Raw genomic sequence first — 12,736 nt, forward strand, 5'->3', positions numbered from 1 at the left:
TACATATCTTCTTGTACTATAATAAACTGATGTTCGCTGGCAAAAATAACGATACCCCACTTTACCCTATCTCACTAACTAATTTATGAACGGACTGACCAATAAATGAGAGTTATATTAGCATTCTATAGTCCTTATCCATTTCTATTTTATTAAACTTACTTAAAGACAGTTTGACTTTCACATCGTGTTTGACAGTTATGTAATGTGTATCAATGAATACATTGCATTGACAAGGGAAAATTTGTCGTCAAATTAAGTTGCTAATGTAGACCTCATTAATTGGTCAGTTCGTTTATCAAGTAGGAGAGGAGGAAATGTAGTAAAGGGGATGGGTGGGGAGTATCGTTATTTAAGACAGCTGCGAGTATTACTTTATTATTTTAAATGGAAATCTGGTGCAACATTAAAGTAATTATAAATCGATTTATACATTTTATTTAATAAAGCTAATATTGTCCAAATAAACTATTTCATACCTTTCAGTAAAATTTCTGGATTTCTCTCAAAGTTGCTATTGAGCATTGAAACCTATATTGATAAATATTATATTATTAAATTGATATACTGTATATTGATTGTATAAGGGTGCAATTCTTATTTTTTCGGGTATAGTCCCTTTCGTGGCAACGCACCTTAAGGGGCGATTCTTCTTTTTTTTCACAGTAGCTTTTCTCCTATTTCTAGCCCATGCGTGGGGCTCTAACCCTGCGGGGCCTATTGGCTAACCCTGCGGGGCAATCACCTAACCCAATATAACCTAAAAGCCATTTTAAAAGTACGACGTTTCACCCCTTAAGGGGCGTTGCCACGAAAGGGACTATTCCCATTTTTTCTTATACCTAACTCCTGTGTGGCCATGAAAAACTCCCCTCCCTTAATTTCAAAAAACGGTTCTGTAAGCGAATAGGAATTATGATGAAAACCATCTGAAATTTTATTTTAAGTATAATTATTTTTACTTGCAGGAAATCCTAAATAAGACCTCTGAAAAGGCCAGAGTTATCCTGTTATGTGCTCCTCAACATAGTGTCAGGGATATACAATAATAGTTATTTATCTTATCGTATTATAGACAGCTTTCCGCGGATATTTAAATGATAAATTATAAGAAGTGTTCATGAGAAACCAAATTTCCACTATTGGTAGATTAAAATTATGGTATGAATTATGAACTCTACTAGATTTAATAAAAAGTCCGCAATGGTTTTAAGACAACAAATTAGAGATCATATTTTACATTCCAAGGTCCCCTCAATTTCTCTGAGAATATTTCAAGTAGCTAAATGTGTATCTTAGTAAGATCTAACAAACGGCAAATTATTTCAATCATGAGATGAAAGAATCTGCTGATTAATATCTAAATTTTGGTTGCTCATATAACATATTGTTAATAAAAATTATAGGACTTTAACTAACAATGTTAATATTTTAACACAATAGAATTTGGAATATATACATTATCTGTTAAAGAATAAAAGAAAGCCCTCAAAGAGGCCTTAAAAAGGTTTATAGTTAGAGAGCAAAAAATGCTGCTGGTGAAATTTCCAAATTGCTGTTGTAATCAATATTGAAATAATTATTGCATATTTTGAATTAAAAGAATAAAACTGTCAGCAATTTTTTGGCTATCTATCTATATATCTATTTATTCATCTAATGAATTGGTCTATTCAGCTATTTATCTACATATCTATCTATCCATTGTATATCCACCGTTAAAGAGATAATGTTGAGAGCTAGCAAACTTGGAATATATCTATTTATCTATCTATCTATGTATCTATCCATCTATCTATCTATTGTTTATCCAACATTAGAGAGATTATGCTGACAGCTAGCAAACTTGGAATATATCTATCGTTCTAACTAAGTATCTATCCATCTATCTATCTATTGTATATCCACCATTAGAGAGATTATGCTGACAGCATTCTATCTATTTATCTATCCAATTATCTATCTATCTATCTATCTATTGTATATCTACCACTACAGAGAGATTATGCTGACAGCCAGCAAACTTGGAATGACAGAGAAAGGTGAAAATTTTAATGGTTCCATTATTACAATCAATTCAAATTCTAAAATTTCTTTTGTGTGTAAAGTGAAGCACTAAAATATCCTCTTCAACCTTTATTTGTATGAATCTTATAGGATAAGACAATGGTAGATAAATTGATGCACTTCCCAATTATCATAAACAAAATAACGCCTTCTTTATATTGAAATCATCGGTTGATAGGTTTGGAACTAATCAATAAAAGTTTTTGGTCCAACGAACAAGATAACGTGATTTCAAAACTTTGATTACTTGTTTAATTATAGTCCAATGTCCCCTCCCTTTTTTAATATTGTAGTTCTTAAACCAAAGTATCTTCAGAGATAGGACAATAGATAAAATTATACACCCAATGATTATAAACAAATTTACCCCTTCTTTTGATTAAAATGATAATGTCTATTATTGAGATTGCGATTTATTGATGTATCATACAAATGTATTAAAATAATTATGATAATAATGATATACAAAAACTAATCTTTATTATTTAGGAGATTATGTGTTTTTTACAGTGGATTTCTTCAGCAGGCATTGTTACTAAATAAAACTATTTAAATTTTTATAATGGAGATAATAGCAAAATATAAGTTATAACATTTTTTTTTAGTTTGAAATATAACAGGATTTAAAGAAAAATATTTTCTAACTTGAAAGTTGAATATATTTTAGAGATTTAGGAATTTAAGAAGATTTACTGAAAGACAGAAAATAGAAATATAGACATTTGACATATTACAAATACCTCCTCATATAGATGTAACAGGATCTCTGTATCTCTGTCTGTCTGTACCTAAGGATCTTGCTAACTGCTGACCCAATAGAGTTGATTACTATTTTGGAGAAGGTACCTTCCACTCCCAAGAAAAATCACCCCAGAAAAAAAATGCCCCCCACATAATTTCCTTTTGATATTATCATTTAAAACTATAATTTAAAGTGTAGGTTTGACCCCCCCCCCCTTTTTTTTTCTTCCCTAAAGTGCTCATAGAGGCCTCTAGGGACGTAATTGCTAGTAGGAAAATAAAGTTAAGCTAACATTAAAACCAGTTTTGTTGTTCCCGATGGGCCAAGGTCTGGTTTAACAAAACTGGTATTGATTTTATGATTTTTTTTTAAATATTTGTGGAAAATTGTCTGTAATACGATGCTGAGAACTGGTTCTAATCCAGCGGATATTAATCGGTTGGGAAGCCATACTGGAAATAATTTGTTGTGACAATGTGTCAGTGAGAACAATATTGAACCCTGGTATGATAAAGATTCTTCTAGAGAAGAAAATCAGAGGGCGAGGTAATTCTTTTTTCTCGTATTCATTCGAATCCGGTGGATAGGAACCGGTTCTCATCCATACGAAAAAACTATGTCTATCATAGTGTAATATCCAGCTTTCTACGAATATAAAAATAAAAATTTACTATCATAAGATTAAAACCAGTTTTTTTAGCCTGTGCTTTCGGCACCTCGGGGCTAAAAAAACTGATTTTAATCTTATAATTGTACATTCTATATACGCGGATGCTGTTTATAATACGATGAAAGAAATAACTATTAATAACTAGCAGCTTCGCCCCTGCCATCTAGGGTCTTTATATTTGAAGGGATATGGACCAAACAGCAAAAATGGCTTAATAACATCCTAGGACACATTTGTAAACATTTAAAAGCCCAAACCATCACCCCCAGGACATACATATTAACCTTACAGGACAAAATCTAAAATTTTATAGCCGAAAACCACCCTGGGACATATGTAAAGCTTCCCTTAACTGGAGAACACAATCAGTTCAGCTACAGACCAAAAAACGTATTACTTCATATAACAGGATGCAAGTTCTTACTCAATATCTCCTTATATCCTTGAGCAATCAAAACAATTTGAAAAGGGGACAAAAAAAAACTTATACTAAATATGAAATTGCCTAAAACCATCCGGGGACCTATGAGAAGCTTCTCCTAAAGGATAAATCAATCAGTTCAGTAGATATTTCATTCTTAAGTTTCGAACAAAAAAAATAGTTGCTGTGTTCGAAAGAAAAGGGATGGGTAAAAGAATAGCCTTAAAACTTCCCGGGTCTTTTCTAAAATGGAGGTTTTAATTGGTTCAGTAGTTAAATAAGTTACAGACACATACTTTATAATATAGGAGTATGTAATTGTATGTACAAAGTTATTTTAGGTGGTCTAATAACTGTATTTACTTTTTAGGAAAGCTTTTGAGAACGTACTGACAATAACATCAAAAACTCTCATGGATTCAGCTTTTGATCATTTCAGGTTAGAATCGCCATATCGATTTAAAACCTAATTTTGTAGCAGTTTTATAAATTTGGTTATTTCAAAACATAAAAATAAAGAGCATTACATCTCTCAGTTTAAAGTTACTAGCGGCTGCTCCCCTAGTGGCATCAATGGGTAATTGAATAAAAGAAGGGAGGAAGGGGGGGGGGGGGGAGTCAACCCTAGACCTCTTATCCTAGTTTTAAAAAAGATTTTTTTCTTTCTTCTTTTTTCTTTAAGCGATTTCTCTTGGGAGAATGGTGGGGTTTCCTCACCAAAAAAATAAACAAATATCCCCTTAATATCTGAGAAGCTTCACTGTAAAGGAGAACCATATCAGTTCAGCGGATAGCGAGATCCTTCACTAAATACACTCACACAAACATTATGCTACCTTTTTTTCCATTCCCAAAATAGTTATCAAACGTTCCAGGATCTATGCGAAACTACACTGTAACGGGGAATCATTTTGGTTAGCGAGATCCCTTAGTACAGATAGACATTCTGTTACTTTTATAAAAGCATTATAACTATTTTAGAACTTCAATTGGTTTATCTAGGGAGAGAATCAAGAACGCCTCGAGTGGTTTACCATATGGCCAGGATGAGGAGAATTTTACAGGTTAATTTTGTGTTTCCTTGTCCATTAGGATCTCATTAATTGTTTATCTAAGCATCAGAATGGGGGGGGGGGACATTGGACATTACACTGGTACCCATAGTTTTATTTTTACGAATTCTCCCATTCTTTTAATTCAACACTTTGGATACTTTAATTAAATCTAGTATGATTTAAACTATCAGTGTCCAAACTTTTCAACCAACAATTGTAATCTTCAGCAGGGTAGGAATATTATGTCACTTTTCATTGACCTGGTTGACTTTTAATGGGGATCTAACTGGATACATTATTTTACATCTACTAATTATGGTACCCCTTCTCTATAGACAAAAATTATTGGACGAAAAGTTTGCACACCAGGGGTTTGTAGGACTTTAATAAGTATAATTTACAATCCAATGTCTCCTTCTCTCCCTGACTTTCATTTCAGGGATTATAGGGATCTAAAGGGATAAGACAATGGCCGATAAATTGATGTACATCCCCAATGCTGATATACAAAATTACCTTCTCTGTAGATTACAATTAGTTCTTGAATCGTTTGATAACTTAGTAAACCAACCAATAAAAATCTAATAAAAGTCCTCAAAGTTATAAAGCCAACGAATAAGAAAATACTATTATAAAACTTTAAGAACAGCCCAATGTCCTCCCTCTCCCTCCCTGCTTTCAGCTGCAATCAAAAGATCTTTGAGTCAGCATTCTAATTCTTAAACAAACTTTTAATTTATTGTCTTAAGATTTTTTGGTGTCAATTCGCAGGAGGAAGGGGACAATGGCTGTTCATTACACTAGTCCCCAAATTTGTTATACTGTTTTTTTTATTCGTTGGCTTAAAGAATTTTATTGAATTTTAACCACCAACTACAGAACGCGCCTTACCAATGAGCATTAACTTCACAGCTCAATTATGATACAAAAACATACCTAATTTATCTATCTTTTGAAAAGGTTTCGAGATTATCTATTATTTAACAATCACACATATTCTCTCTTTTTTTTTCTTTTTCATGACCACTGAACATTAGGATATATAAGTTGGAACGAATTTTAATGTTAGAGGGAGATTTGAAATCTGCATCAAATTTTAAGTATTTTTTATAAAATTCGTTTTTTGTATAATTATTTATCTAAAAGCGGAAATACAATTTAAGTTCATGAATTTTGACCAATAGGATAGGTGGATTGGAAACTACCTGCGCTCTAATTGGTTGAATGATGTGCGACACTTAAGCTTCTCCAATCAGAGCGAAGATAATTTTCAATCAACCATTCACAGATGTCAAAATTAATTAACTGAAGTTGTATTTCCGCTTTTAGATAAAGAATTATACAAAAAACGAATTTTATAAAAAATCCTTAAAACTTGATGCAGATTTCAAATCTCCCTATAACATTAAAATTCTTTCCAACTTATATATCTTACTGAACATATGATCTTTATCTCACTTTGTCTGTTTGTCAATACATGATCCTTTTTGTGCTTCGCTACTTTTTGGATGTTGACATCCTTTTAACAACATTCATGATAATCTTCAAGAGGCTCTTGTTGATTTTTAATGTTGACTTTTAAAAGCGAAGCTATTCTATAATTAGGGTCCGTCCGTACGTCACAGACAGTTAGCTCTTTTCGTTAATTTAAACAGGTTAGAATTTTTCAAACTTTGCATGGTGATTTCTGTAGTAGCTTCGTACGATTTTGAAAGCGTAGCAACTCTACAATCGTATTTCTGTACGTAAAATGTAAGTATGTCCTTAAACAATATCCTGTATTTAAGCAGTTTTTCAACAGATTTACTTACAATTTGTTTCGATTTTTCTACATTTATATTCTGATTATTCACTTGTGACACTCTACACGTGTTAATGTTCGTTTGTCTTAACGTTTCTGAGCTTCGCTTTTATTGATGTTGTCATCCTTGTTTTAATTTGCTTCATATATATTTGTTTTTTTTATTTTTTAGTGAACACTTTTGTTGCAAACTTTCATGACGCACTGATACTATATGCAAGAGCTTTGGCGGAGGAAATTGCGAGTACAGGTAAATATACAATTTATGGGGCTTTTCCTTAAAGTTCTTATCGAGCACTATTTAAGGACCCATTATCTTTTTTAACTATGATAAGAGGATTTTTTCCTATGCCCTACACCTGCAGGAAGTTCTTATATAGTATATACCTTGTATAATCTAACCATTATGGAAAATGATAGACAAACAAGTGAAAAAACTTTTTTTCAATTTATTTCAAAATAAGAAAGGGGAAAAGGCTCTTTAACAACCCCTGGTTGTATTTCGTCAGTGTATACATGAAAAAGGTGTTGATAATGGTTTTCGCACCTACGCGGCCTATCCTATTATATAAAGTAGTAAGCGTTTTTTGTCTGTCCCAAAGGATCTCGCTAACCGCTGAACCGATATTGTTCTCCTTTACAGTGAAGCTTCCTATAGGTCCTGGTAAGGTTTTAAACTATTTTTGAAGAGGATGTCTTCGCCCCCCTCCCCCTCAAAAAATACTTTTTTTACTCTTTTGAAACTCAAATTTAAAATAAGATGAGGTCGACTTTTCCCCCTCATTCCTTTAGTGCCCCTAGAGGCTTCTAGGGGGCGTAGCCGCTAGTATATATAAAATTGGTTACGTATACAAAAGCTTTCGTTCATTATCTTAAAGTTTGTCCTTCAAAGTCTGTAAGTGTAAAACTTATAAGGCTTAGTTAGAATAACATTTTCAGTGATTTATATGGGGTGTTTGCTGATTGGAACAGTACATGTTGAATCAACGCTCCATTTTTAAGAGAAAGAAGATTAAAATATCGCAAGTGAGAAATTAAAATATTCAGCTGTGCGTTGATTTAATGATTGTTATCATTATTAGTTTCCTTAGACATGTTGTACCTAGCAATCAATGAAAGTACATTAGTCCAATCGTTTATCAAAATGTTCTTATTTCCATCCAGTTTATCCTCTTTTTATGTCATGCATTTTTTCTACGAAAAAGAGATTTATATCATTTTCCAAAAGAGAGACTTTTTTATTCCTAATAGTCTATGAAAAAAAGGAATAAGTAAAGAAAAAAGAAGAAAAAAATGTAAAACATAAATAATTTTTTCATAAATCGAAAAAAAAAATATGGGTGGGGTAGTTTTTTGCTTATCCCTACTCAATTTAACCTAACCTAACTTGGTTTAAAGTAAAATTTAACAAACAAACGAAAAAACACAATAAACCCCTTATTTTGAAATTCATTTGAAATAAGGCGAAAGGTTTTCCTTTGCTCACAATGGAACTTTGGATGAAATATTTACAACGCTAATTGCTGATATTAAAAGATCCAATTGAAAGTCGGCACTGGGTCCACGGGGTGCGCACATACAGTTGTTGACCCCAATGAGAGGCCGTTATTGACCAATGGTAAAATTTATAGTGGCCTCTCTTTTGCTAATTATTTTTTTACGTCATAATCAGTCCGACACTTTTACTGGGTTCCTGAAAACTACATTGGGTTATTTTAAATTTATTTTACTGTTTGCTGTTCATTTTCTCATTGTTGCTTTGCTACTTGTAGAATTAGAGTAAAACAATAGAAATAACTGATTGTCCACATCCTGTGAACCCTGTGCCGACTTTTTATTTGGTCTTTGAATATCGACCAATACCGTCGTAAATATAAACACACTCAAGTCGCTACAAAAGAGCAGAAAGCAAATTCCTAGCAGACGAAAAAGGTCACCAAGACCTAGGCAAGGTAGTTGCAGGGTTATACATCTATTGTTTTTACATTTATTGTTTTGGATTAGAGTAAAACACTAGAGAGAGAAAGGGTAAATAACCGAATCATCGCACTGTCCTTGTGCCCACTTTCAATTGGGCCATTAAAAATCAACCAATCGTGTGTGTGTATTAACACATCCAAGTAGCAGAAAATTATTAGGTAGCAGACAAACTAGGTCATTGACAAAGGAAGGGAGGTAGTTATTTGTATATACATCTATACAACAGATCTGTTATTTTGGGCATTGGCGTTATTAAAAGCGAAGCATTTCTATAATTAGGGTCGGTCCGTCCGTCCGTCCGTCCGTCAGTCCGTACGTTAATGTTAATGTTAATGTTCGTCTGTCATGCCGTTTCAGAGCTTCGCTTTTATGGATGTTGTCATCCTTGTTTTTCTTAATTCTTTACTTGTCCCCTTACCCCTGATGGAAAGATTAGCAGAGACATTTTAAACATAAATATTTATACATTCAATTTACATAACAAATTTAATCATACGCTTTTAAATCTCTTTTAGTAGATAAAAATACCTAATAATTTATTTTTACTTTTGATAAGAAGGATAATTATGTCCATGTAAAGCGCGGCAATAACAAGCTAAGACTATTTTAAGATGGATATTCTAAAATTAAATTTATATAACAAATTTTATCATATAATTTTAAATCTCTTTTAGTAGATAAAAATACCTAATTATTTAGTTTTACTTTTTATAAGAAGGATAATTATGTCCATGTGAAGCGCAGTAATAACAAGCTAAGACTATTTTAAGATGGATATTCTAAAATTAAATTTATATAACAAACTAAATTATATAATTTTAAATCTCTTTTAGTAGATAAAAATACCTAATTATTTTCATTTATAACTACTTATCCTTTTTATAAAAAGGTTAATCATGTCCATAAGGGCAAATTAGGGAGGGGGGGGGGGACATTTAGATGTTTATTACACTAGTCCCAAAAGTCATATAATAACATATTTGCGTATTTGGTGGCTACACAACTTTGGGGACATTTATTGAATGTTAATTGGTTGCTTCATTAGGAAGAGTGTTCAAACGTTTTAACTTCTAATTGTAGTTTTGTGAATCATCATTGGAGATGTAAATGAATGTATCGGCCATTGTCTTTAGAACCCTGGCAGCTAATACAATATGAAAATATATTTTAGGAAAAAAAATAGCAAAATGTACATTTATTGTTTTTAAGTGCTTTTAACCAAAAAAAAAATACAAACTTTTCTTTTCGTATCCTATTATTTAAAGTAGTAAGTTTTTTGTTTGTTTCTATAATTTCTAAAACGATTGAGTTTCCCATTTTATGGATGCTAGGAGCGCAGCCGCTAGTCATATTTTTTAAAGAAATAATTTTATGTTTGTAAGTTTGTAAAAAATGTTTATACTTTTTCGAAATTTAAGTACCCCTAGAGGCCTTTAGGGGCGGGCGTATCCGCTAGCAAATAGTAAAAAATTACCATTTATTTTGTTTTAAGTGTTTTACGTCATACATTATATATATTTTACTATTTATAAACTATTTAATAAAAAATGTTATATAATAAATTAAATTCAAAATTCTTTACAAAAAAACAAAGCTCTTATGTTTAGAGATTATCATAAGATTTTTTTTAGAAATCAACAAAAATGACGATTTATACTCTTATATAAAAAAATGGTACTTCCAAACTAAATGCCTATTGATCACTGTTAGCCCCTTCCCCCTATTTTTTTTTTAAACTGCAGGGATACCTTTTAAACCATTGTAACCTAAAATAATCTAATCTAAAGTAATAAACAAACAATCACCCCCCCCCCCCACCCTCCTATTAATTTATAGGAGAGGGGGGGGGGGTTGTAAGGTATTTTGAGTGAAAGTGCGCCAAAATTAACACGATGCTTTGAAATATCATGAAAAAATGTGCAAATTGTTTAAAACATAGTGTACTTTGTTAAACAGTTGCAGTATTAAATATTTTGAACAAATTCTAAAAAAAAATATTAAATTCGAACACAGTAATAGTGTCTAACTGATTATGACGTAACAAAAAAAATTAACCAAGGAGACGCCGTTATTGACCAATGGTAAAATTTATAGTGGCCTCTCATTGGCTAATTTTTTGTTACGTCATAATCAGTCAGACACTATTACTGTGTTCATTAAATTCTAAATACATTTCACACACAATAGTTTGCTAAAATTCAGATCCACAAACAACTGAATTTATTCTAAACTAGTTTTGAATTTTTGTATAAGATTAATAATTGATGAATATTTGCAAAGGCTTGCAGAAGGGGGGAACGGTGTATCACTATCCATTCTCCAGACAATATACAGGGTGATGAATACACCGCATCGACGGTAAAAAACCATAAGGCAATTATAAAAAAAATTTTAGTACACCCCCCTGGAAAAACTCTGTGCGCTCCACTGAATTAAAAGAAAATACAAATCTTGTTTACATTGAAATATTAGATAATTTTTTTTAGGGAGGATAGAATCCCGCAGGGATGGCCTGGCCGTAACCAAACGAATCTGGGGTAGATCAGTCACAGGTAAACTAAATTGCAGGCTTTAGGCTATTTATCTAATAGAGGGGTAATTACATACACATATACTGCAGCAACAACAACAAAACTTATGTTAGGTTTAAAACGAATATTTTTATGAAGATAGTTGTGTTAGCTACAGTGTTGTTATAGAGTAGCGTGCATTTTTAGCACAAGAACCCAGCTTATACCAACAATGATATTAATTCAGGAAAAAATCACGAAACCTATACGTGTTTTTCAGCTGTCGTTGGGGGGCAACACATCGTAAAATTGACGACCTCTCCACTTGCCCCCCAAATATTATTTTATATTTATTTCGCTTGTTGGTTATACCTTATACCTGAAAATAACCGAGAAATTAAATTACATATTGTTTATTTTACACAAAAATTTTAGCTCACAAATACAGAAAGACATACTCTGATATGAAGTAGCTATTAAGCTATAAAAATTGGAAAGAATTTTAAAGAATATAATAGATTTGAAATCCGCATGAAATTTTAAGGAATTTTTATAAAATTCGTTTTTTGTATAATTCTTTATCTATAAGCGCAAATACAAATCAAGTTAAATGATTTTGACATCTGTGATTGGTGGATTGAAAACTATCTGCGCCCTGACTTGAGAAGCTTAAGTGACGTACATCATTCAACCAATTAGAGCGCAGGTAGTTTCCAATCCACCTATCCTATTGGTCAAAATTTAATAACTTAAATTGGATTTGCGCTTTTAAATAATGAATTATATAAAAAACGAATTTTATAAAAAATCCTTAAAATTTTATGCAGATTTCAAATCTATTATATTCATTAAAATTCTTTCCAATTTTTATAGCTTAGTAGCTATGCCACTAACAATTAAATGTGTCTTTTTGTCTGTCGCTTAAGAATTCGGGTTCACAACTGATGTAGTTCTAAATTTTAGGCTGTTTTATTTTTAGATAAGTCTATCTAATCTATTTATCTATCTATCTATCTATCTATTTATCTATCTATCTATCTCAGGTATAGCTGGAAATATAAGCATTGATAACAATGTAAACAGACGTGCAGACTTCTATCTATCTACCTATCCATCTACAAATCTATCTATCTATCTATCTATCTATCTATCTATCTATCTATCTATCTATCTATCTATCTATCTATCTATCTATCTATCTATCTATCTATCTATCTATCTATCTATCTATCTATCTATCTATCTATCTATCTATCTATCTATCTATCTATCTATCTATCTATCTATCTATCTATCTATCTATCTATCTATCTATCTATCTATCTATCTATCTATCTATCTATCTATCTATCTTAGGTATAGCTGGAAATGTGAGCATTGATGACAATGGAGACAGACGAGCAGACTTTGCCTTGCTGGATTTAGATCCGACTTTTCAACAGTTCAAGTAAGAAATTATCCCATTTATACAACAATACATATTGTAGCAA

General features: G+C 31.8%; 1 protein-coding gene across 1 annotated transcript in view; it reads left to right on the plus strand.

The window, feature by feature from the left end:
* The window catches only part of LOC145325755 (atrial natriuretic peptide receptor 1-like), a 116,776-nt gene that overhangs the window by 25,449 nt on the left and 78,591 nt on the right, over positions 1–12,736 (plus strand). Inside the window, exons 13-21 of the mRNA XM_080168698.1 lie at positions 969–1,033; positions 1,996–2,042; positions 2,557–2,593; positions 3,293–3,355; positions 4,271–4,339; positions 4,903–4,964; positions 6,929–7,006; positions 11,223–11,288; positions 12,603–12,693. Of these exons, the coding sequence (XP_080024824.1) occupies positions 969–1,033; positions 1,996–2,042; positions 2,557–2,593; positions 3,293–3,355; positions 4,271–4,339; positions 4,903–4,964; positions 6,929–7,006; positions 11,223–11,288; positions 12,603–12,693 (578 nt within the window). The remainder of the gene's footprint in view (positions 1–968; positions 1,034–1,995; positions 2,043–2,556; positions 2,594–3,292; positions 3,356–4,270; positions 4,340–4,902; positions 4,965–6,928; positions 7,007–11,222; positions 11,289–12,602; positions 12,694–12,736) is intronic.

The sequence above is a fragment of the Acartia tonsa genome, chromosome 8, assembly GCF_053477335.1.
Source record: "Acartia tonsa isolate MP-2025a chromosome 8, ASM5347733v1, whole genome shotgun sequence".
Lineage (NCBI taxonomy): Eukaryota > Metazoa > Arthropoda > Copepoda > Calanoida > Acartiidae > Acartia > Acartia tonsa.